At 42.6% G+C, this 21522-nt stretch overlaps 2 protein-coding genes across 3 annotated transcripts; both read left to right on the top strand.

Moving 5' to 3' along the window:
- Nucleotides 1–51: 51 nt before the first annotated feature.
- Nucleotides 52–12832, top strand: samd4b (sterile alpha motif domain containing 4B). 2 transcript variants are annotated; one of them, XM_076976259.1, is made up of 14 exons: nucleotides 52–547; nucleotides 2421–2519; nucleotides 2988–3544; nucleotides 3770–4246; nucleotides 4449–4691; nucleotides 5344–5453; nucleotides 5935–6021; nucleotides 6174–6450; nucleotides 6576–6661; nucleotides 7258–7373; nucleotides 8327–8534; nucleotides 8911–9037; nucleotides 9129–9212; nucleotides 10372–12832. In XM_076976259.1, the coding sequence occupies exons 3-14, from the start codon at nucleotides 3349–3351 to the stop codon at nucleotides 10398–10400; spliced, it is 2040 nt and encodes a 679-aa protein (XP_076832374.1). In that variant the 5' UTR covers nucleotides 52–547; nucleotides 2421–2519; nucleotides 2988–3348; the 3' UTR covers nucleotides 10401–12832. The 2 variants fall into 2 exon arrangements, with proteins under 2 accessions (XP_076832374.1, XP_076832373.1); XM_076976258.1 differs by lacking the exon at nucleotides 2421–2519.
- A 2401-nt stretch (nucleotides 12833–15233) lies between these two features.
- LOC143478152 (uncharacterized) lies at nucleotides 15234–21312 on the top strand. Its single transcript, XM_076977112.1, has 6 exons — nucleotides 15234–15784; nucleotides 16655–16683; nucleotides 16856–16934; nucleotides 17556–17621; nucleotides 17714–18699; nucleotides 20028–21312. Exons 1-6 carry the CDS (start codon nucleotides 15730–15732, stop codon nucleotides 20094–20096), a joined length of 1284 nt encoding a protein of 427 aa, XP_076833227.1. The 5' UTR covers nucleotides 15234–15729; the 3' UTR covers nucleotides 20097–21312.
- The last annotated feature ends 210 nt before the right edge of the window (nucleotides 21313–21522 follow it).

The following is a 21522-nucleotide window of genomic DNA, read 5'->3' as shown; positions in this document are numbered from 1 at the left end:
AGATGTCTAATAGTTCATGTCGCCGGTCCTCTCCGTCGTACTGGACTCCGTTCCGGGTTTTTGAACAAACCGCAGGTTCAAATACGCTCCGCTCCAGCGTTACTACGTTATTTTGCGTCAAGTCCAAATAGATTTTACTACAGTTGCTGAAACAATTTAAGCATATGTGGGTTTTATACCGTCTGTCTCATAATATCGTACACCGACTGCTGGTTTATATCTCGTCTGTGGGGGGAGAAGTGTGTTTGGAGGGGCAGACATGAGCCAGCGGGTTATTGTAAGGTAAACAAACCAGGCAGCGCCAACTCGGCGATGCTGGGAGCCGCTCCGGGGACCAGAGGGGCTTAGATCGGACATTATCCCCACGATGGAGACCGCGTACGAGGCGTTCACCGCATCGACGACGGAAAACGAGTCGGACCCTTGAGGCGTTTTGTTCGGCAGTGAAGAAGCGAGGAGGTTTCCAGGCGAGGCCTTAGCTCGCTACGGTGCTCTCCGGCTAACGGCTAGCTAGCTTCTCCCTCACCTTCTGGATCCAGCAACGGGGGTAAAAAATATTTACATGTTTGCAAAAAAGCGAGCGTGTTTAATTTATACATGTATTTTATAACATGCCAGTACTAATACAAAAATAATCATCGTTGTATTTTGCCAGTTATCTTTGAGTGCAGTTAGCACGCTAGCTAGCATAAATACATACAGAATGCGCTAGCCTCGCTAGCGTGCTAGTTAGCCAGTTAGCCGCCGCTGAGGCGCTCTGCGTTTTGTGCGCGCGTGTACTTCTGATTTATTTTATTATATTTTATATCATTTTATTTTTCGAGCAGTCGCGTTACAGGGGCAGGTGTTTTTTTAGTGCGTGTTTGGTGGAGAAGTGTCCGTTATAAGCCGCCAGCTCGAAGTTGTCTCGTCAGCTGTGTGGAGCGACCGGCCCCGGGACTCTGACAGCTCCCCGCCGGTCACGGCGCCGCACGCCGCCGCTAACTCGCCCTTACGTGCGTGCTCGTTTTAATGGAGCTACAAGTTAAAACCGTATTTTCCCCTGTCGTCTCGTAAGGCACTTTGTTCCTCGTGTTATTTGTAGTCGGGTGTGTTTGGTCGTGTTTTATTTCCCCCCCGTTTTCCACACCGACGGTGTAGCTAGCCGAACACCGCTGTGAAAAAGGGAGGGGTGGCGGAATTCTTGGCCGAGATGTGAGGAAAACGTCCGATGAAAAGTGTCCAGCGCCCTAGAAATGCGTGAAATGTACACGTTTTCAAAATGCGAAACGTGTGGTACATTTGTGTGTGTGTTTTTCTTTTCTAATTCTAACTTCGCAGTTTTTGTTTTCACTGAATGGAAGCTAAAATGAGGTGGTGTTCATAAGTACCTCGCCCAGACACACGTTTGCATCACTTGTACGATGAATAAGCTTTTTTCGTTTCTAAATGAGTCCTTTTGTATACACGTTCACAATCAAATGTCCATTTCCCAGGGGTTTTATCAGTAGCGTCCTCGTATAATACATTCAGACGTTGAAGCAAACTGTTTGCAATTGACACAAATGTATAACTTTCAAGGAAATAATGTCCATAGCTCTTCTCACCTCTGTGTAATGCAGCCAGTTCTTAGGGACAGGGCACTGCTGTTGCTTCACTGCCTTTATCCAGTAGGTTTCATTATTCAGGAAACATGCTGCTTGTTTGAGATATTGCGTCTCCTATACATTTTTATGAAACTCGTACTTTAAAGTGCAGATGTTCCAGTTTTCCTACAGTGCTGTTCCTCATATTACCCTGATTGCTGTGACCGCTTTGAGATGCACCTGAGAGACTGTCTTAACCACAGCTGTCAAAAGAAGCTTAAATGCTCTCATGTTCAACAAGAGGTCATTTCAACACACACAAATACAAGATGAGGTAGACTGTTGACAGTCTGTCTAGAGTGCCAGTCCTACAACGTATGCATGTGTGGACCAGCATCAGTTATTGCAAACACACAGCACCGATCCCATCTCGGCTTTAACCCCATTGTCTTCCTTTCACACCTTTGGTGGCTTCTGTGTTACAAACAATCTCAATAGTTATGTGGATAGAAAGGTGCTGTTCCCAGATCAGCTTTCTTATACCGGAACGTATATCTAATCTCACTTACCACAGTTTGATACTTACTCCTCAGATGTAATTGATTAATTGGATTGGGTAACCTGCTGTGGCTGTCTGAGATTAAACTTCATCACACCTACCGTAAGGTCTCAAGTGTAGACTTAGTTATATTTTTAGCATGCATAAAAAAGAACTAATATATGGTCAGGGTGATTTCATAAATCATGAGCTCCCTCTCAGATAATGAAGGCAACCACAGATTATGATGTAGCTATATTCCTAAGTTATCTGTCTATCTATCTGTCTATCTACATTTATCTGTAACAATGTTTTAGTCTGCATGGTGAAGATGACGTGTCTCTAAGTATTATAACCTGACAGAACAAGCATTGAAGCATTCACTCTGTCCTCTCCCAGAGGGTTCGCACTTAAATGTATGTATTTAATGTCTTCATAGCCTTGTCTTCTAGAGAGTAATGCCACATATCTTAATGCTCACCACTGCTGCATAACAATGAAACCATTTGTAAAAAAAACGCTGTTTTGTTCCAGTACTGGTAATCTGTTTTAAACATGGCTTAACTTTTAAATAAGCTTTTTCAAATTCTGAGTTTTAATGTAGTATTTGTACACCATAACATGCTGTCAGTTGTCAAAGCATTTAGTTGAAGTAATCAACATGTCACTAAGCAGATCACTGGGATGTGATTCATAAATATACCCTTTATTTTATTATTTATTATTAATTTATTGTGATTAACTAGAATCAATGTGTTTGTACAAAGTAATGTTATATACAGTATGTGTTAATGTAATATAGTCATGTCATACACTTGTGTATGTGATGAATCACTAGAATTGTATTTGTAACCAGTGTTGTCTGGTTTTCTGCTTCTCTTTAGCACCTTGCCATCTCTCTCGCTGTCGGTGTGGATGTGTCTGAGACACAGCGGTGGAGAACCATTAATCCCATAGTTGCTGGAGAACATCTTGTGCCGTACCTGTGACCTTTGACCTCTGATATCACTGCCCTTCCGTGCACTGGTGGCCCTTGGGTTGGGCCAGAACCATGTGAAGTCCTTCTTAAGCAGCTCTGATTGGACTGTAGGACTGTCGTAATAACGCCCCCCAAACTGTAGGGGGCTCTCTCCGCCTGAGCAAAGAATCTACCCCCGTTCCCCCTGCCCCATATTCCCTTCTTGTTAACCCCCCTCACCCACCCCCATCCCCCCCAAGAGTATATCAGTAGTGTGAGGTCTCGCCATGATGTTCAGGGACCAGGTAGGGATTCTAACGGACTGGTTTAAGGGGTGGAACGAGTGCGAACAGACGGTAGCGCTGTTGTCGCTGCTGAAGAGAGCATCACGGACACAGGCGCGCTTCCTGCACATCTGTCTGGAGCACTGGCTGGCAGACTGCACCGAAATACATTTACTAGAGGCTGAAGCCAACAATGCAGGTAATTAACACAGGAACGTCACACGAGGCTCTCGGGACTGTACAGACACACACAGCATGCACTGATGCAGTTATTTTGGTGTCAGAACCCGTAGCGATGCGTTGTCTGTGTGTCTCATTGCAAGTTAAAGACTACCGATATTCATTTTACCCATGCACCTGTGTCATTCAGACGTTACTGAACCGTCTTGCCCTCTGTCCCTGTGTTTCTCGTTGGGCCTCGCAGCCGTAGTCAGTCAGTGGCAGCAGGAGCCCAAGGAGAAGGCGGTGTGTCTGCTGCTCACCCACCTGCCTCTGCTGCAGCCACGCAACAGTGAAGCCAAGTGCGAGTACATGAGCCTCCTGCAGAAGGTGCTGACCCACACCATCGAGAGCAGCCTGTTTGTGGAGGAGAGCCGCCAGCTGCTCTCCTACGCCCTCATCCACCCGGCCACCACCATGGAGGATCGCACCAACCTCGCCCTTTGGCTCAACCATCTGGAGGAGCACCTGTCCGCCCGCCCCTTGGTTCCGTCCGGGCCGTACCACCACGCCCGCCAAGGCTCCGACGAGTGGGCCGGGCCTCCTGACCCTCCCGAGGTGGTGCACTCCTGGCACGAAAAACCCCCATCGACGTGTGGCTCACCTGCTGGGCAGAATGGGCACATGCCTTTTCCTGGTACTGGGGCACTGCCCTCTCCCATCGGCATAAGCAACAGCACAGGTCAGTGGTGGCGTGGAAATGGGTGTGTGTGAGTGTGTGTGAGTGTAGTAATGTTGTTGGTAGTTAAAGGTAAAATGAGCAGTCTGGGTCAGTAGTTGGTGAAGGCTAAAGTTTGTCATTCCTAGTTGTTCACTCCTTCATTGAATAATGGAGTAAGTCTTATCAGTATCGTAATTCATCTTTTGATTGGTTGATTCCACAGGCCTCCCTGGTCATGTGCAGCCAAGCCCCCTGACGCGATCCATGTCCCTCATTCCTACCAATCAGCCTGGCTCCGGTTCTGATTGGATAAGCCAGGAAGAGGGAATTGGGCGTCAGATTGTGGCAGGGGCAGAACACGCCCCTTTGTCCCCCCAAGGCAGCGTAGCGTCATCTGGGAGTGAACAGACGGAAGAACAGGCCAATTCACGAAACACCTTTCAGGAGGACGGCAGTGGCATGAAAGGTCAGAGGGCACCTGGCACAGAGCTGACCTTTGACTTCAATACATATTAGTTCCATTACGGAATGCATTACAGTTTAATTCATGGTATATCTCTGTTCATTTCTGTCCGTTAAACCTCATTCAGAATAGTTATGCAAACTAGTCAGTCTTGATTTCCTGATACTACAGTATTGCCTGGATTAATTGGATCACCATTATGGAATTGGCCTCCTTCTTGATGAGTGTTAGTCACTTTTACGTAGTGAAGTCTGTTTAAAAAAGAAGCCAGAAATTGAACCAGATTTGTGTATTTGGTGATGGTACAGTGGTACTGTCTAATGACAGACAACTGGAGGGAGAGGTCTAACAAACCTGCGATCACTCTACCAAATTATGCAGTAAAATTTTCTAGTCACCAGAAGTCTTTGTGCATTTGAAGATTGGTGGTACTGAGAGTAACTATAGCTGCAGGGTGTTATGTGGGAGTGAGTGTGTGAATGAAAGGAGGGATTAGAGAGAATTACTCTAGTTTGTGCTGTTCAGAGAGAAAAGCCTTCTGGCCATGAATTAAAGCAAGTTGGCTCTGCGACTTGTGTGAGTGAAACTGAACAGCGACGGGTGATTTGAGAGATTTTTCTTGTTCACTGCTCTAAGTTGATGCGTGTCCTCCTAGATGTGCCCACGTGGTTGAAGAGTCTCCGCCTACACAAGTATGCATCCCTGTTCTCCCAGATGAGCTACGAGGAGATGATGGTCCTGACCGAACAGCATCTGGAGTCCCAGGTGAGCTCCGCCCACCTACATCAGCAACAGGACCCTAACCCAAACCAACCCTAACATTTGAATAGGATGAAAACTACAGCCTCATGCTTTATTCAGAATTGGTATATAAGGAGCTTTTTGAATTTTCGCACTCTGGATAAGGGCTAGCTTATTAAAGCTAGCAGTGATTTTTGGTCAGCAATGGAATGTTCTCAGCTGGGCAGAAACTGGGCAGATTGCACGTTTTCTGTCTTTGACAATGCAGATTTGATTTTGATAAATATTCAGGTTTTTCAAGGTAAAAAATATCCATAAAGACTGTGCGTGCTTGTTTTTAGATAGTGATTTTTTTTGTTTGTTTTTTTGTTCTTTTCGCATGCAGCAGAAGTTTAGTTTTCATTTTATAATCATTACCATTCTGATTTGTGAGGATGTTTAGATTCGCCTGATTGAACCCGTTCACAGTTCATATTGCTAAAATGATACATTCTCTCTCCTGTAGAACGTAACGAAAGGAGCTCGGCACAAGATAGCGTTGAGCATCCAGAAACTGAGAGAGAGGCAGAGTCTCCTCAAATCTCTTGAAAAGGTAGAACACTGGGTGAAACATGCAGATATCAGTCCTTTATGTTGCTTTTCTGGATGCAGTCGAGGATCCTAAATGTCTGAGGAAAATACTTTATATAGATGTATGCTGGATTTTCAGAAGCTTGACTGGATATTTGGATGTCTTGCGTGCAGGATATTCTAGAAGGCGGGAACGTTCGGAATGCTTTGCAGGAGCTTCAGCAGATCATCATCACGCCGATCAAAGCTTATATTCCTTCTACTGCTGGCCAGAGGGAGGCGGAGCCTGGAGCCCCGCCCACCGACAAGGCAACTGACCCCATGGAAGAGAAGGACACAACTGTAGAGGGCTTCCAGTCCCACAATCCTCCCCCGTGTGATGGGGAGTCATCAGCCACGCCCATCTCGGAGGGGGACATCCCAGGACAGTTCACTCGCGTGATGGGGAAAGGTAGGACACAGACGTCTTTTTGTGCGTGCGTGTGTGTCTCACAAAGCACTGCATGACACGTTTGTTATCCAGTGAGTGTGTAGTACATAAATGTGTGTGTGTGTGTGTGTGTGTGTGTGTGTAAGTGTGCACACAGCTGCTGGTGTCCAGGCCAGATGAGGAGAACATCAGCTGTTATCTGCAGCTCATCGAGAAGTGTGTGTCACATGAGGTGAGGCACTCGGAAAAGTATAGTAGTGATAAAGAAACACTATCAGCACGTGTTTTTAAAGATGGTAGACATTTAGACTTTTTACTTTTTTTTTACTAATCCTAACAACATTCAGATTTCAGAATTGTAACTTGAATGTTTGATATATTGCCTTAAATGTTTCTTAGACTTTTGGTAAATATTGCAATTGTAGTTTCAGTTGCACTATTTGTGTTGGCAGTCATCATAGCCCAGTCGCAGTACCCCAGTTCAAACTCGGGTCTTAAGGCATCATGGCCCTGTACTTTCAAGGTTTCCTAGTGCCTACACACCTGAAGAACTTGATAATGTTGGAACAGAACACAGGATTCGAAACGAAATCTTAAATGTTTGCAGGGTAGTGTGTCCCCAGGACTGCAGGGGAGAATATCTGCCATACTTCTCTTTGTTTAGTGCTCAGTTTACGACCACAGGACTGCAGTTGGCTGGATTTTTGTATAACGCGATACCTTCAACTCAGCAGTGGAAAAACACCGCCCCAGAACCCAAAAGCCCGGGTGTGGTCAGTGTGTTTTTGGAATGATCAGTGTGGTTACTGTGTACTGGTGTCTTTACAGGCATTCACAGAGACCCAAAAGAAGCGACTGGTGTCATGGAAACAGCAGGTGCTGAAATTGCTCCGCCTCTTTCCTCGGAAAGCCATGCTGGACATGCCCATATACCGACAGAAAGGGTATCGGCCCCCTCACACTTTACATTAAGACTTACGCAACCATGTGAACATGTATCAACTGTAGTTGTCCAGTTGAACTGTAGTTCTCCAGATTACCATGTATCAACTGTAGTTGTGTCCAAACCGCATACTAGTGCACGTGAGTCTCAAAGCCACATGTAGTTTTGGTCTTGGTCTCGGTCTCAACATCATTTGGAACTGGTCTTGTCGTTGGGGTAAAGAGAATTTATTGGTGAGACCAGCCAAGATGGCCAGATGTCTGTCAGTAGGTCATTCATTGCCGTCCTTCTGGAGTAAGTGTATAATCCATTGATCAGAATTATATTAGTGTGCCACCACTTCACATATGACAGAACAAGCACCCAGTTCTGCATTGGTTTAACAGATCTTCTTGTATCTCACCTAGCTAGCCATGGAAAGTATGCACTCTGAATGTTAGCTAGAATGTTTGGAACATTGTGAAAATATGAAGATGAATAATAATATGAGTTTCATGCTGTCTGTACACTATGCCAGACTCAAATACTTTTGTCGGCCTCATTTGGTGAGTAAAACAATTTGTTACTGATTGGCGCTGAACAGTGCTCAGACGCTAATTTGTCTTATTGACAAATGCTCTTACTAGAAGTCCTGTTCCCAACACTGGGTAATCAAAAACAAGTGTCATGATGGCGATGCAAGTAACCACACCTGCGTAAGTGCATGGATGTTTGCATCTGAAGAAAACTCCATAGTCTACAACTGTATAAGCTGCTTCAACCCGGCTGTCATCACATGACCTGTACAGATTAACCTGGTAATCATGACTTCACCTGTGGTGCACAGCTGCAAATCGGGCTTTCGTCAGGCTGTATTTGTGACCGTATTGGTTTCATGAAAGTTTTCTCTGTGTTCATAGCCAGCACTTTTTATATAATCATACTCATTTAAAATGTTTCTGTTGTTCCCTGTAGCTGGACGGCGTACGGTTCAAACTCCCTCCCCACAGCGGGCTCTGTGAGTGGGGGTCTGAACCGCCGGGGGCAGAGGCCGTTTCCTTTGCCCTCACGTGGACCAATTCCTCCCAGAAGCATGGGGCTCATGACCCCTGGGGGCATCACAGGAGCCTCCCCGCGACACACACTCTCCACCCCCACCACCCTCTCGGGCCAGGGTCGACAGGTCAGCCATGTGTGTACATGTGTTTGCACGAGCGTGCACACGTGTGCGTGCGTGTATGTTTGTGTACATCTCTGTGTGTTCATGCTTCTGTTTATTGCTGTAGAGATAATGTGATTGTGTGTATCAGCTATCTAAATAAACCATCCATCTGAACCTAAATTGCTGTTTACTGGTGCTCAGTATTTTTGTGCATTTTCCCCCTAAATAACTTATTTGTTGAATTCACTTTAAGGTCAACAATGACTACAGTACTTTCACAAAACGTCAGTGGGCTAGTTTGTCCTTGAGCGTTATTTAATGCTGAATCACCTCATCAGTCATAACGTGTCTACGTGGTGAAGATTGCAGTTGTGAGTTTGTGTGTTGTGTCTCGTAGAACCTCTGGTTTGGTAACCCTGGAGGCAGTAACAGTATGCCCAGCCAGAGCCGCAGTTCAGTGCAGAGAACACACTCTCTCCCAGTTCACACATCCCCACAAACCATGCTTCTGTTCCAGCAGCCAGGTACACACACACACACACCCCCCCAGCCCCACATCCGCACGCACACACTTCGCCTCATCTGACTGGTTTGTTTCTTCCTTTTCCTACCCAGAATGCCAGGTCCCAGGGACAGACCTAGAGATCAACCCTACACTGGAGTCACTGTGCCTCAGTATGACGGAGCACGCCTTAGGAGGTACAGCCAATCACTGCACACCGCTACAGTGTCATTATGTGCAGCGTTCGGCAGTCTGAGGTTTTAACCATTGACTGCGTCTAAGATTATACATGCAGGGCATGAGTGGAATAACGAGATTCACTACAGCAGGGGAGGCCAAGTGGCCACATGAGGAACTGGAAGGAAACATTATAATGAAAATGTGGAGGACAGAATGATATCGTTATTTAATGACTTAGTGAAATTTTACAATTTTATAAACTGAACAATCATTTTACTGCATAGCTGCCAGCCCGCCAACATTTATCACCACAGCTCCACATATATAGATCAGTAACTGGACTGTATCTCCACAGCTCCACATATATAGATCAGTAACTGGACTGTATCACCACAGCTCCACGTATATAGATCAGTAACTGGACTGTATCATCACAGCTCCACGTATATAGATCAGTAACTGGGCTGTATCACCACAGCTCCACGTATATAGATCAGTAACTGGGCTGTATCACCACAGCTCCACATATATAGATCAGTAACTGTAGCTGCATCACCACAGCTCCACATATATAGATCAGTAACTGTAGCTGCATCACCACAACTCCACATATATAGATCAGTAACTGTAGCTGCATCACCACAACTCCACATATAGAGATCAGTAACTGTAGCTGTATCACCACAACTCCACATATAGAGATCAGTAACTGTAGCTGTATCATCACAGCTCCACATATATAGATCAGTAACTGTAGCTGTATCATCACAGCTCCACATATATAGATCAGTAACTGGGCTGTATCACCACAGCTCCACATATATAGGTCAGTAACTGGGCTGTATCACCACAGCTCCACATATATAGATCAGTAACTGGGCTGTATCACCACAGCTCCACATATATAGATTGGTAACTGGGCTGTATCACCACAGCCCCATCAATCTGTCTCAGTTCGGTTCACCTGGAGAGGGACACACTTCATTTCTCAGGACAAATTAGTGCTGCAGAGTCCACCAAACATTCTTTGACAAACTCCCCATCAGAGAATGTCTCACTGTTTCTTAAAAATGTGTTGTATATTACACAGCTGGTCCTGTCTGCTGCCTCCCTGGATGGTGCATCCCTGATCACATTTCCCTGCTGACTGTAACATTTTGTTTATTCTCTCCACAGATGGAATGGACAGAACATCAACAATATGAAAATAAAATCAATGGAATTTACAATCTCACACTTCACTTTGCAACTGAATCATGCGTTTGGTGCCCATGGCCCACATGTATACATGCTAAACAAACAAACAAACAAACAAACAAACAAAAGAACTAAGCAAAGCAAGTCACTACAAATGACAAAAAAAAACTAACTGTGTATATGTTCCCTTGATATTTTTCTACTTTATTATACTTAACTAACTTTATTATAAATGGGATACAGATGACTATTATATGAGAGGAGGTTTAGTTTGTGCAGACTGCTTACAGGTCTCCCGCAGAACTGCCTCAACCATCCTGAGAGAGGCGCTCTAGCGTGCGTTGCCCCAGAGGTAGAGATCACTCTCCAAGTCTCAGACCAGATCTCAGCTGGCTTCGCCCGGCACCCTTCCCTCTGAGCTCCTCTTTTGAGAACCTCAGGTCTGGTTAGATTTACGCCAGAGGTTGGTTGGGTGTTTAATATGCAGCATTACCTAAGACCTTCCCAGCGATGTTGAGGTGGATGTGAAGTGTGGAGTTTGCAGGGTTCAGAGAGTGGGGGAGTGGATGGGGTCTGAGACTTGGAGAGTGATGTGAAGGTTGGTGCTGTTTTTATGGGCTTTTAGCCTGGTTCTTTTACCTAAGAGTTGTAACAGTTCCTGTAACCGGTTGTGTAGACACTTGCACAAACATGGAGTTCCTAAAACAGGTTGATGTTCAGTTTCGTACAGATGTGGACACATCCTCCCACTCACACTGACGTGCTGCATGAAGCTTTTGGCCACTTTGTCATTCCGTTCGCAGAATCATTTATTATTATTATTATTATTATTATTATTATTATTATTATTATTATTATTATTATTATTTTAAGGGCGATACAGACACAGTTTATGACTGGAGATTTAACAGCGGTTTGCTGATGAAGAGTTTGTTTTCCACATCTTAATTAGTGGTCGAGATTCTGTGATGAAGAATCTTTATGGAGGGAGAAATTTAATCCTTGTCTGTCTATTTATTTCAGACTTGCAGTTGAGTCTTATGACCCTTGCACAATAAGTCACAAACTCCAACATTCCATTCTGGCCTACTGCAGTGTCCAGGAACCCATAAACCTGGTGACCACCAGTTAAATGATAATAGGAATATCATTTTACAAGTGACATTTTAGTTATTCCAATCTGTTCCCACCAAATATAAATTTTTCTTGCCAGAGTGCAGCTGTCTTAAGTATGAACTTCTAATTGATAAAAACGTATGAAATTGATATGAGTGTTCCTTATACCTTTATATTTATATTTTTACCAATATTATTGCACATAATATTTATTATGTGTAGGTACACACAAGTTCTTAGCACTTGCATTTTAAAACAGTTGAACGATCACTACAACAGCTATGCAGGGGGTTAACATAGTAGTGTGGTTGACATTATTCCCAATGTAAATATTAAGGTATAAGAACACATTCTGAAGCCCAAAGGGTTTTTTTTTTGTTGGTAATATGTTTACTTGGTAGTCTAATAAGCCGAGATGTGCTTTTGAACCGATGCCAAGGCATCATAGCTTTGTAGAGCTGATTTTTATGCAGAGAAGAACTCTCCGCAGAAATCTTAAAACTCTTAATGCAGAGGAATTCTGGAGGTAGTTTTATAAAGGTAGAGCTGGACTCATCTGTTCCCTTTGTGTTTTAAAGGATGTCTGCAAGCAGCCGCCCCCTCGGCTGAGGTTGACAGGAAGCACCACTTATCAAGCTTAGCATCTGATGGATTGTCAGGAAGTCTTGTCAATCAGATTCAATTTTCACCATCTTTCCCCTCCCTCCCTCCCTCCCTCCCTGCCTGCCATTTAAGAGGCCAGCAGAGATTTAATGAATCACAGCAAGAAAGGTGCTTATATAAGTATATATATGAAAAATTTTGATTTTGTTTTGTTTATTTTGGGTCTCTTATCCTCAGATGGTACAGCCCAGTATCGTTACAATTCTAATATGTGCATTGAGCTCAAGATGTGTTAAGCCACACTGTAGGGGAGAGAGGAATTCAAGTGGAAGAGCATGAATAGAACTCATCTTGATGTCTGGTTGCCCTTGGTTATGGCAAAAGGGTGAGGTCTCTGTTTGCTTTTGACTTTCTGCAGAGCCTGGTCTTTTTCTCTAGTAAAATCTTATTTACTGAAACATTTGTTTTGTTTCGTTTCTTTTTCTTCTCTAGTATTGGACATTGTTGGTCACTTTGTTAGTCAGACAAGATCTTAACAGGTCATGGATAGCTTTCCTTTGTAATGTCATGGGTTTCTAATCCATTATAGCAAAATATCCCGTACACTTCAACTGTGGCAGCCTGATATTTACAGAAAACCGTGTCATTCAATCCAGACTCATCATGGGTACCTATTGGCGTACACAAGAACCACTTTCATGTCCCTGGATTCTGGAAAGTTGGTGAATGTTTCATTTCCTGACAGTTTCTTATAATAAAAATACATGGGAGTAATATTCTGCATCCCCAAATGACAGAACTGTGCCACCACTGCCTGTGCTGGGATATGTTTTAGTGAGGTGCATGAAGGGATGATTCCATCAGTGTAGGACAAGAACAGATACAGTTGAAGATTTAATGCATTTAAAAGTATGATTTTAACATTAGGCAGACTATAAGTTGTAATTTCCAACTATAGTGGGAGCAACATGTTCTATTATATAGGCCAATGCCATCTATTTCAAAGTGTTCTGCATAACTAGTTCAATAAGGTTCCCTATTGCTAAAGAGCCTGTTGTGTCAGAGGTTTAGGGATTATCTAGCTGTATTTACCTCTGATAAGGTAAATGGTAAAAGGTAAATGTGTACAGCCATTATTGAAGGGAATTGGTGCTTTTTAATCTTTATTAATCTATGGTTAGTAAGTATGTAAGCATTAACATTGTTTATGTCGAAAAAACTATTTCACATAGTTTTATCACTAGTGGTATCCAAGCCCATTACCATTGCGTAGCTGTTGTAATGAGGCTATACATATTATCACTAGTGGTATCCAAGCCCATTACCATTGCGTAGCTGTTGTAATGAGGCTATACATATTGTGTTGTGATTCAGTTACTCCTCATTTCAGAAATGAGCCAACTCCTCAGTCCACTGCTCTGTCCCAGTCCTCCCAACCCCACTACTGCTCCTTTACCCTGGCCCAGAATACATCTGATCAAGTGTTTCTATGGAAATAGAGATTGCAACTACACACTATCAACCTTCCCAACCGCACAATCGGGCAAGAAGTCCCACAGATGCTAGAACAATAATTTGCACTCCAGAATAACAATCAGTGTCTTGTGGTTCATGTTTGACTTTTTGATCCAAAGCATTTTAAACCCTTCAAAGACCCTTTATCAAGCGGTAGGTTTCTACTTCTAGTTCCTTAGAACTGCCGTCATTTTCCTGTTCTGAATATGAGCGTTGCTAGTTGTCATGACTAAATAGTCCATAAGAACTTTCAGCTGTGTCCCGCTCTTAGCTGTCTGTTAACTGAAACCATATTCTGACACTTCCAAACGTTTTGCGTACCAACGAAAGTATAGTACTTGCAGAAAGTAAGATATATACTTTTATCAGTAGAGGTTTGTGATTCAAGTCCATGTTCTGCTCTTACTCAGCTACAGGAGAACATTCCTCAACGTTCTACTGGAGAACGTGTAGTGAGCAGGTGGGTTTCCTGTTCTGCTGCAGTGCGCTGCCCTGTATGTAATTGATGGTCAAACCTGTGGCCCAATCAAGAACTACTGGAAGTAGATGGATAGTAACTTTACAAACAGGACGATGACCTCTTACAAGCACCCTTAGTGAGGTGTACCTGTGAGTGTCATCCTGCCATTCAGTACTACTTGCCCGTGCACTTTTAATGACTACTTGAGTGGTGTGTTGTTTATTTGTTGTTTTTTTATTTTTAGACATGACAAATTTAGTGATTCAAATTCACTGCTATTTTGCAATGAAGCTTAGACATCTTTTTACCATCCGTGACTCTAGCCATTCGTATTTAATTTGGGTTCTGTTTCTTAAATGGAAATATCTTACACCAACTCTACATTTATGTCTTAATGTGTGAGGCCCAGGAGAGGCAAGGGATTGAGTCAAGAAAAATGTTGATTTCAGCTTCAAAATCTGCCAAAAACGTATGGATCATCTCTGATCTAGATCATAGTTTTCAGTAAGAAGGTACAAACTGTATGAACGAGACCCTGTTGTGCTGCTCTGGTCGGCCATCAGACCACAATTACACACCAAACACTGTATAGCATGATTTTTTTCCACTATAAATGAGTTACGTTACAGAGAAAAATAATTGCAGATCGTAACATCTGTAATACGCTGGGGAAAAATTCACTGCAAGTTGGCAAATTGAAGATAAGCTTTGGAACGTTAACAGGCTGTCCCCGTTTTTTGCCATATAGTTTGTCTTAGATATAGGACTACTAACTAAACTCAATCACAGATAACTCTAAAAGCAATCTACAGCACGTTCGTGGGAAACGCAGTATTTTAAAAAAATAAATCGGCGTTTCCGTTTGCATCGCTTATGACGTCACTCCAAAATGAGCTTATATTATTTTTTATTTCATTTCAGGTGTTTCGCTTTAAGGTGCTACACGATCTGGTGCTTCTACTGTTATTAAACGACATTTTAAAATCATTCAGTTTTGTCATTCTTGTCGGAATTCATGGTGATATTCACTATATATATATATGTGGGTTGAAGGCAAAAGCGGCGAGAATAATGCAAAAAAAAATTTTTTTTTAAGCGTTTATTAATCTCTAGATGTCTTGCTGAAACTATTCGGAGTGGACCTATAATTGTATTTCTCTACCAGGAAGTATTTGCTGTTCAGGGCTCGTAGGCGACAATTTGCATATGCCGCAGGCGCTTTTTATCGACTGAAACTGGCTGAGATGGTACTTAGGCAACGTTTCGTACTTAAGTTGTCATATACAAGTCTTTTCATTTACTGCTAACGCCTATTTCAAAACCAGAAGAGCGTTTTGACGGTGCATTGGCGGCGTTTCAGCACCGTCTGAGTGGACAGCGCCACCTCCTTCAATATAGTCCCCAATAGCTTCATTCCTACATAAGAGCGCACTGGACGAGTATCAGTCAACAGCACCGTCTATCATATTGCAGATAAACCCTGTCTTTCGTGGTTAATCTGGTTTAAGAATATCGCGATCTTAATCCAAAACAATCAATTTATCTCCGCCACGCGCAGACAGAAGGCTGGCCGTTTTCAAATAACAGTCTGTGCGTCAAGACGAGTAGTATTGGATCTCTCAAGGTTACTGTCCTCAAGGCCTATGCGTTCCTATATGGTGGTCGTCTTTTTGACGACGGTGTTTATATTCGTAGGAGGTAAGGAAAATATTCATCACCTTTGCTCTTTAATCTTGATGCTATTACTATTATTACACTTATTACCCAAATGACTTGGTTCCAAATGAAGCTGGGTTTGTCGCAGTCCCATTACTCTAGAGAGTTGCGCCTGCAATTTCACTAAAATAAGAAATATATTTATAGTATATATTTATATAGTTTTTGGTTGCCTAAACCAACTCGTAGTCTGAGTCCCCCAAACCTCTGTAAAGTCTTAACTCCATTTCCGCATTCACAAAAACTCTTCATTAGGACCGATTGGAATTTTTAAGCAACACGTGTTACATAAAGAAATGAAGTTCTGTTTTAGGTAACTGGTAACCTGTGAACACTAGACAGAATATAAGCTATTGCGTAATGGTCTAGCGGAGTCCGGCTTGCCCTTCGTTACCATAAACAGCTTATTTATATGCTTGTACTGTATTTCACAGTTACGAAGCCTAAACTGTCTTCTTCATGTCTATAAGAGTTTTATAAGAGTCGAGCAAAAATAACTATAAATAGACTAAAGTTTCGTGTCGAGTCAGAATAATAATAATGGAAAACCATCTATAGCGGGTTGATGTAGCCTATAGAACAATATTTTGTCATGTTAGCTGCGACGTGAACTATTTGTCTGGCATAGTAATGTGTAATTTTAAATTTTCTCATGGATTATTTGGCCACGTGCAGGACAACCACCAAATAACTGTCTCTACCTCGTGCAAGACTGGCCATGGCATGCATATGAGTAACACGAGTAACGAATAGAAATAACTATTTGTAGAGAGAAATACGTCACGGTTAAGCATTAGCCTATTATTTGTTACTGACGTTTTGGTTTGATTGGAAATATCTGTCATTTCACAGTGGGATGTCTACCAGTCTTGGATATAAAGGTTTGAACCTTATGTATTCTTCATGTCAGCTGCATTTAAACTAACACCTTCCTTGTTCAGTTTTGAGATGCAGTATACTGTGCTAATATGATTTAATGAAAGTTATTTATAAATGCTTAAAACATTTTTGCATTAAAACAATGTACATTTATACATTTGTGTGTGTGTTCAGAGGAGCAGCTGTCCAGAGGACGTTAGTATGAAGACAAACGTTAAGTTGCCACTGACAGGTTGTGTCAGACACGTGACGGGTAAAGTTCTGACTCCACCCACCAGTCCCACTGATTTTATATAAACATCAGATGCTTAGTAAAATATAACAATAGTAGTAGCCCTACTGCCCCAAACAGACCAGAGCTGAATGTTTTTCATGTTTGTCTGAAGACAATAGTGTTTAGTGATTACAAAAGTGTCTCCTACAATCTTTAACTGTAAGCACAATTTACAAAATCAGAAGGAGTTTTAGGATTACATTTTTTTTGGATTACATACTTTTAGAGTATACATGAGTGTGTTTGTGTGTGTCTGTGTGCATTATTGCATTATACTTTCGATTTTCTATATTATATTTTATACCATGTCAATCTTTTTACTATATATATATATATATATATATATATATATATATATATATATATATATATATATATATATATATATATATACTGTGTATATATATATATATATATATATATATATATATATATATATATATATATACTGTATATATATATATATATATATATATATATACTGTATATATATATATATATATATACAATACACACACACACACACAAACACACACACACTGCTGTTACACCCTAATTTCCTTTGGGATTAATAAAGTTTCTATTCTATGTGTTTTTCAGACGAGATGACTGCTGAACAGAGGCATGAAGGTCTGCTGAGAGAGCTACAGGACTTGGCACAACATGGTCAGCAAACACACACACACACACACACACACACCATTTCATCCTCAACATACCACGGTATCAAACAGCCTCAATTCTTTGTGAATTTTCAGAGAGCCAACGAGAAAGGAATCATGGTCAAGAAAGAGAGGATTACGTCCAGAGTGACACAGACGTTGAGAACAAGCGGCAGGCTGAAGTAGATGAAACAGAGGGGAGAAGGAGGAAAGAGGAGAATGACGTCTGGGCGCAGGGTCAGGGGAGAACGCAGAGCAGGGATGAAGACAGTAGGAAGGCAGGGAAGAGCAGGACCATACACACTGAACAAGAGTTAGAGGAACTGCTGGATAAGGAGATCCAGAAGAAAGAATCTTCAAAAAGGCTGGATGGAGAACCGGACGAGAAGAAGCTTCAGAAGGAGCCCAAGGTCGAACGACACGAGACTGTCGAGAAGACGGAGCAGCAGGAATCATTGAAGGGGTCTGAGGAGGTGGAGAAAGAGGAGGGTGGAGAGAAAGGTGACGGGGAGGAAGAGAAAAATAGGAAAGGTGAGAAAAAGGAGGAGGGAAGAACGATTGAAGAGGACAAAAAAGATCGGCAAGAGATGGAAAGGAGGAAGGAGGCGGGAGATGATGAGGCGGAGTTGATGGCTGAAAAGGAGAGAGTGGAGCAGGAGCTGGAAGCTCTTACACGGGAGGAGCAGGAAGGCGTGAGGGAGGTGGAGAAGGAGAGACAGAGGGAGGAGAAGGAGGAAGAACTACAGGAGCTGCTGAGGAAGATGAAGATCGCGCAGGAGGAGAGGAGTGCGACAGCGACGGATAACACAATGGGGAGAGGTCAGGAGGAAATGACAGAGCAGAAGAGAGAAGGAAACAAAGAAAGGGAGAGAAAGAAAGAAGTAGGGGAAGAGGCGATGGAGGGACACAATAGAGAGTTGAAGAAACCTCAAAGGAAAAGGGAGATGGAGAAAGCCAGTGATGAGAGGACGCGGCAGTTTGAGAGAGAGAGACACACAGACGCTGAGCAAGAGCTGGAAAAGGAGGAAGAGGAGGAGGAGGAGGTGGAAAAGGAGGAGGAGGAGGAACCATTTCAAGCAGAGGTACTCTACCCTACCGTAGGCGCACAAGAAATCTATTTAACTTTTTAAAAATCTTTTTAAACCGTAAAATAATGGAACACGTACAGTGTTTTACATATACAACCCTAATTCCAAACATTTGGGACAATATGAAAAATGCTAATAAATACAAAAAAGGGAGTGACATAGTGTCTGTGTTGAAAAAACGATAACACATTTTTTGTTGTTCTTTGTGAGTTTAATTGTTTTTTGAAAATATACCCTCATTTAAAATCTGATGATGCAGACGATATACCTTACCATTGGACAGCTGACTGATGAGGCCCATAGGGTCTCCGATGGGCTGCTGTCCATACCAGATTAGATGCAGTGAAGATGGTGGAGCTTTGGTACAGTGTGGATGTATGTTTCCTCTGCACAGCATAACCATACCCTGCATCTGTGTATGCAGAGGTGGGTGGTGTTGATGCAGAGGTGGGTGGTGTTGATGCAGAGGTGGGTAGTGTTGATGCAGAGGTGGGTGGTGTTGATGTAGAGGTGGGTGGTGTTGATGCAGAGGTGGGTAGTGTTGATGCAGAGGTGGGTGGTGTTGATGCAGAGGTGGGTGGCGTTGATGTAGAGGTGGGTGGTGTTGATGCAGAGGTGGGTAGTGTTGATGCAGAGGTGGGTGGTGTTGATGTAGAGGTGGGTGGTGTTGATGCAGAGGTGGGTGGTGTTGATGTAGAGGTGGGTGGTGTTGATGCAGAGGTGGGTGGTGTTGATGTAGAGGTGGGTGGTGTTGATGCAGAGGTGGGTAGTGTTGATGCAGAGGTGGGTGGTGTTGATGTAGAGGTGGGTGGTGTTGATGCAGAGGTGGGTGGTGTTGATGTAGAGGTGGGTGGTGTTGATGTAGAGGTGGGTGGTGTTGACAGACAAAGTATCCCCTGTGCTCATGCCATGCTATCCTTTACAGATTCATGAGTTTTTTAGACAGGGATGTCTGAGGGATCTGAGATGACACAAATGTATAAGAGATTTGGACCTTTTAATTATTATTACCAATTACAATTAGTTGGTAAGCTTCAACCTCAAGCTTCCTCTTGATGTTCTAGGTCTTCCTTCGAGGCTCCTTATTTTATCACCTTGTTACTTGACACATGGTTATTAATCATAAATTGCCCTGTCCCAACTTATTTGGAATGTGTTGTAGGTACTGAAAATGTATATATTTTAAAATAAACAAGCTCATGTGAAATATCTTATCTTCATACTGTTTGTATCTGAATACAAGTCAAAGTGATTTTTCACATTACAGCTGTCTGTGGTAGTATATCTGAATGTCACTGACCTGAATGTGTGTGTGCCTGTAGGATCTGGCTGAGATTGAAGCACAGCTGAGGAGGGTGGCAGGAGAGCTGAAGGAACTCCGTAGGGGTTAACACACACACACACACACACACACACACACACACACACACACACACACACACACACACACACCACAACATAGCTGTTGAAAGAAAAGAGTGGCAGGAGAGCTGAATGAACTCTGTAGGGGTTAAAGACACACACACACACACACACACACACACACACATACACACACACACACACACACACACACACACACACACACACACACACACACACACACACACCACAACATCGCTAAGTAGAGGGTTAAACACACACACACACACACACACACACACACACACACACACACACACACACACACACACACATATATATATAATCAAGACAACACATATCCTCTCTCTAATGCTTCAGAACATCCAGAGTTGATGCTTAATACTCTTATCTTGTGTGTGCCTGTGTGTGTTAGTTATTGGTGATGAACACAATCAAGCAAAAACATCCATTAAACTCCCAAAGTAAATTTTAATGGTATCGATTGAGAATCAAAGCCATTTCAGTCACTGTAAATAACATAAATATTAACAATCTGTGGGTATAATTCAGCTCTTTTCCAACTCTTTCAAATACATTACCAATGGTGTGGATCAATCAGGTTATTAACCTACTAATAATAAATAAAATAGTTTGTAATTGTTTATTAATCTATGGATTAATTCAGTTATTGCTTAATCTAGTTGTCAATTAGGTGAGTTGTTTAAATAAAGTCAATAAGTATAGAATTTGATAACAATGTAATAATGTTAGGAGTGAACTTATACAGTGAAAACTCCTGATGTGAGTGTTGTAGCTAGAATTTGTATGTGATGTTCTATGATTGAGTATCTGGCTTTAACACTGTTAGAATTCAGACTGTTAAGAACATTTGTGAGGGCTTTCTCAAGGAACATGTGTGAGCCCATGTTCCCTAGGAAACTATTTCCACAGGTCTCTCAGAACCAAATTTGGTCAAGTTCATAAAATAAAAGTCCTGCATGTATATGTATGACCTATGTAGTTTCACAAATGACTTTTACTTGCTGATTTGCTAAGTGAAACCAAGCAAGTGGAGCAAAATCCATCGGAGGACCATTGTTTTATGAACGTGAACTTACCACCTCTGAATGAATACAGCCACGGAAGAATAGGCAGTCTGTTCAGGCAGCTCATAAGCCATCACACACACACACACACACACACACACACACACACACACACACACACACACACACACACACACACACATACAAAACAATCAGTTCTTGTGTAATATTGTTTATCTGTGTTCAGATCAGTATTTTATCTGTTCTTTGTTTTCCTTTGTGTAATCTAAGCAATGTGACTGTGCAGTAAGGTCAGTCAGGGTATCTAGGGCAGTATAAAGGGACAGCTTCCTCGTGTGGACAAATTAAAACAATGCACTTTTTCACATTAGTGTTATAGTGTTGA

This window comes from Brachyhypopomus gauderio, chromosome 16 (assembly GCF_052324685.1).
Source record: "Brachyhypopomus gauderio isolate BG-103 chromosome 16, BGAUD_0.2, whole genome shotgun sequence".
NCBI lineage: Eukaryota > Metazoa > Chordata > Actinopteri > Gymnotiformes > Hypopomidae > Brachyhypopomus > Brachyhypopomus gauderio.
This window is presented reverse-complemented; position numbering and strand designations above follow the sequence as displayed.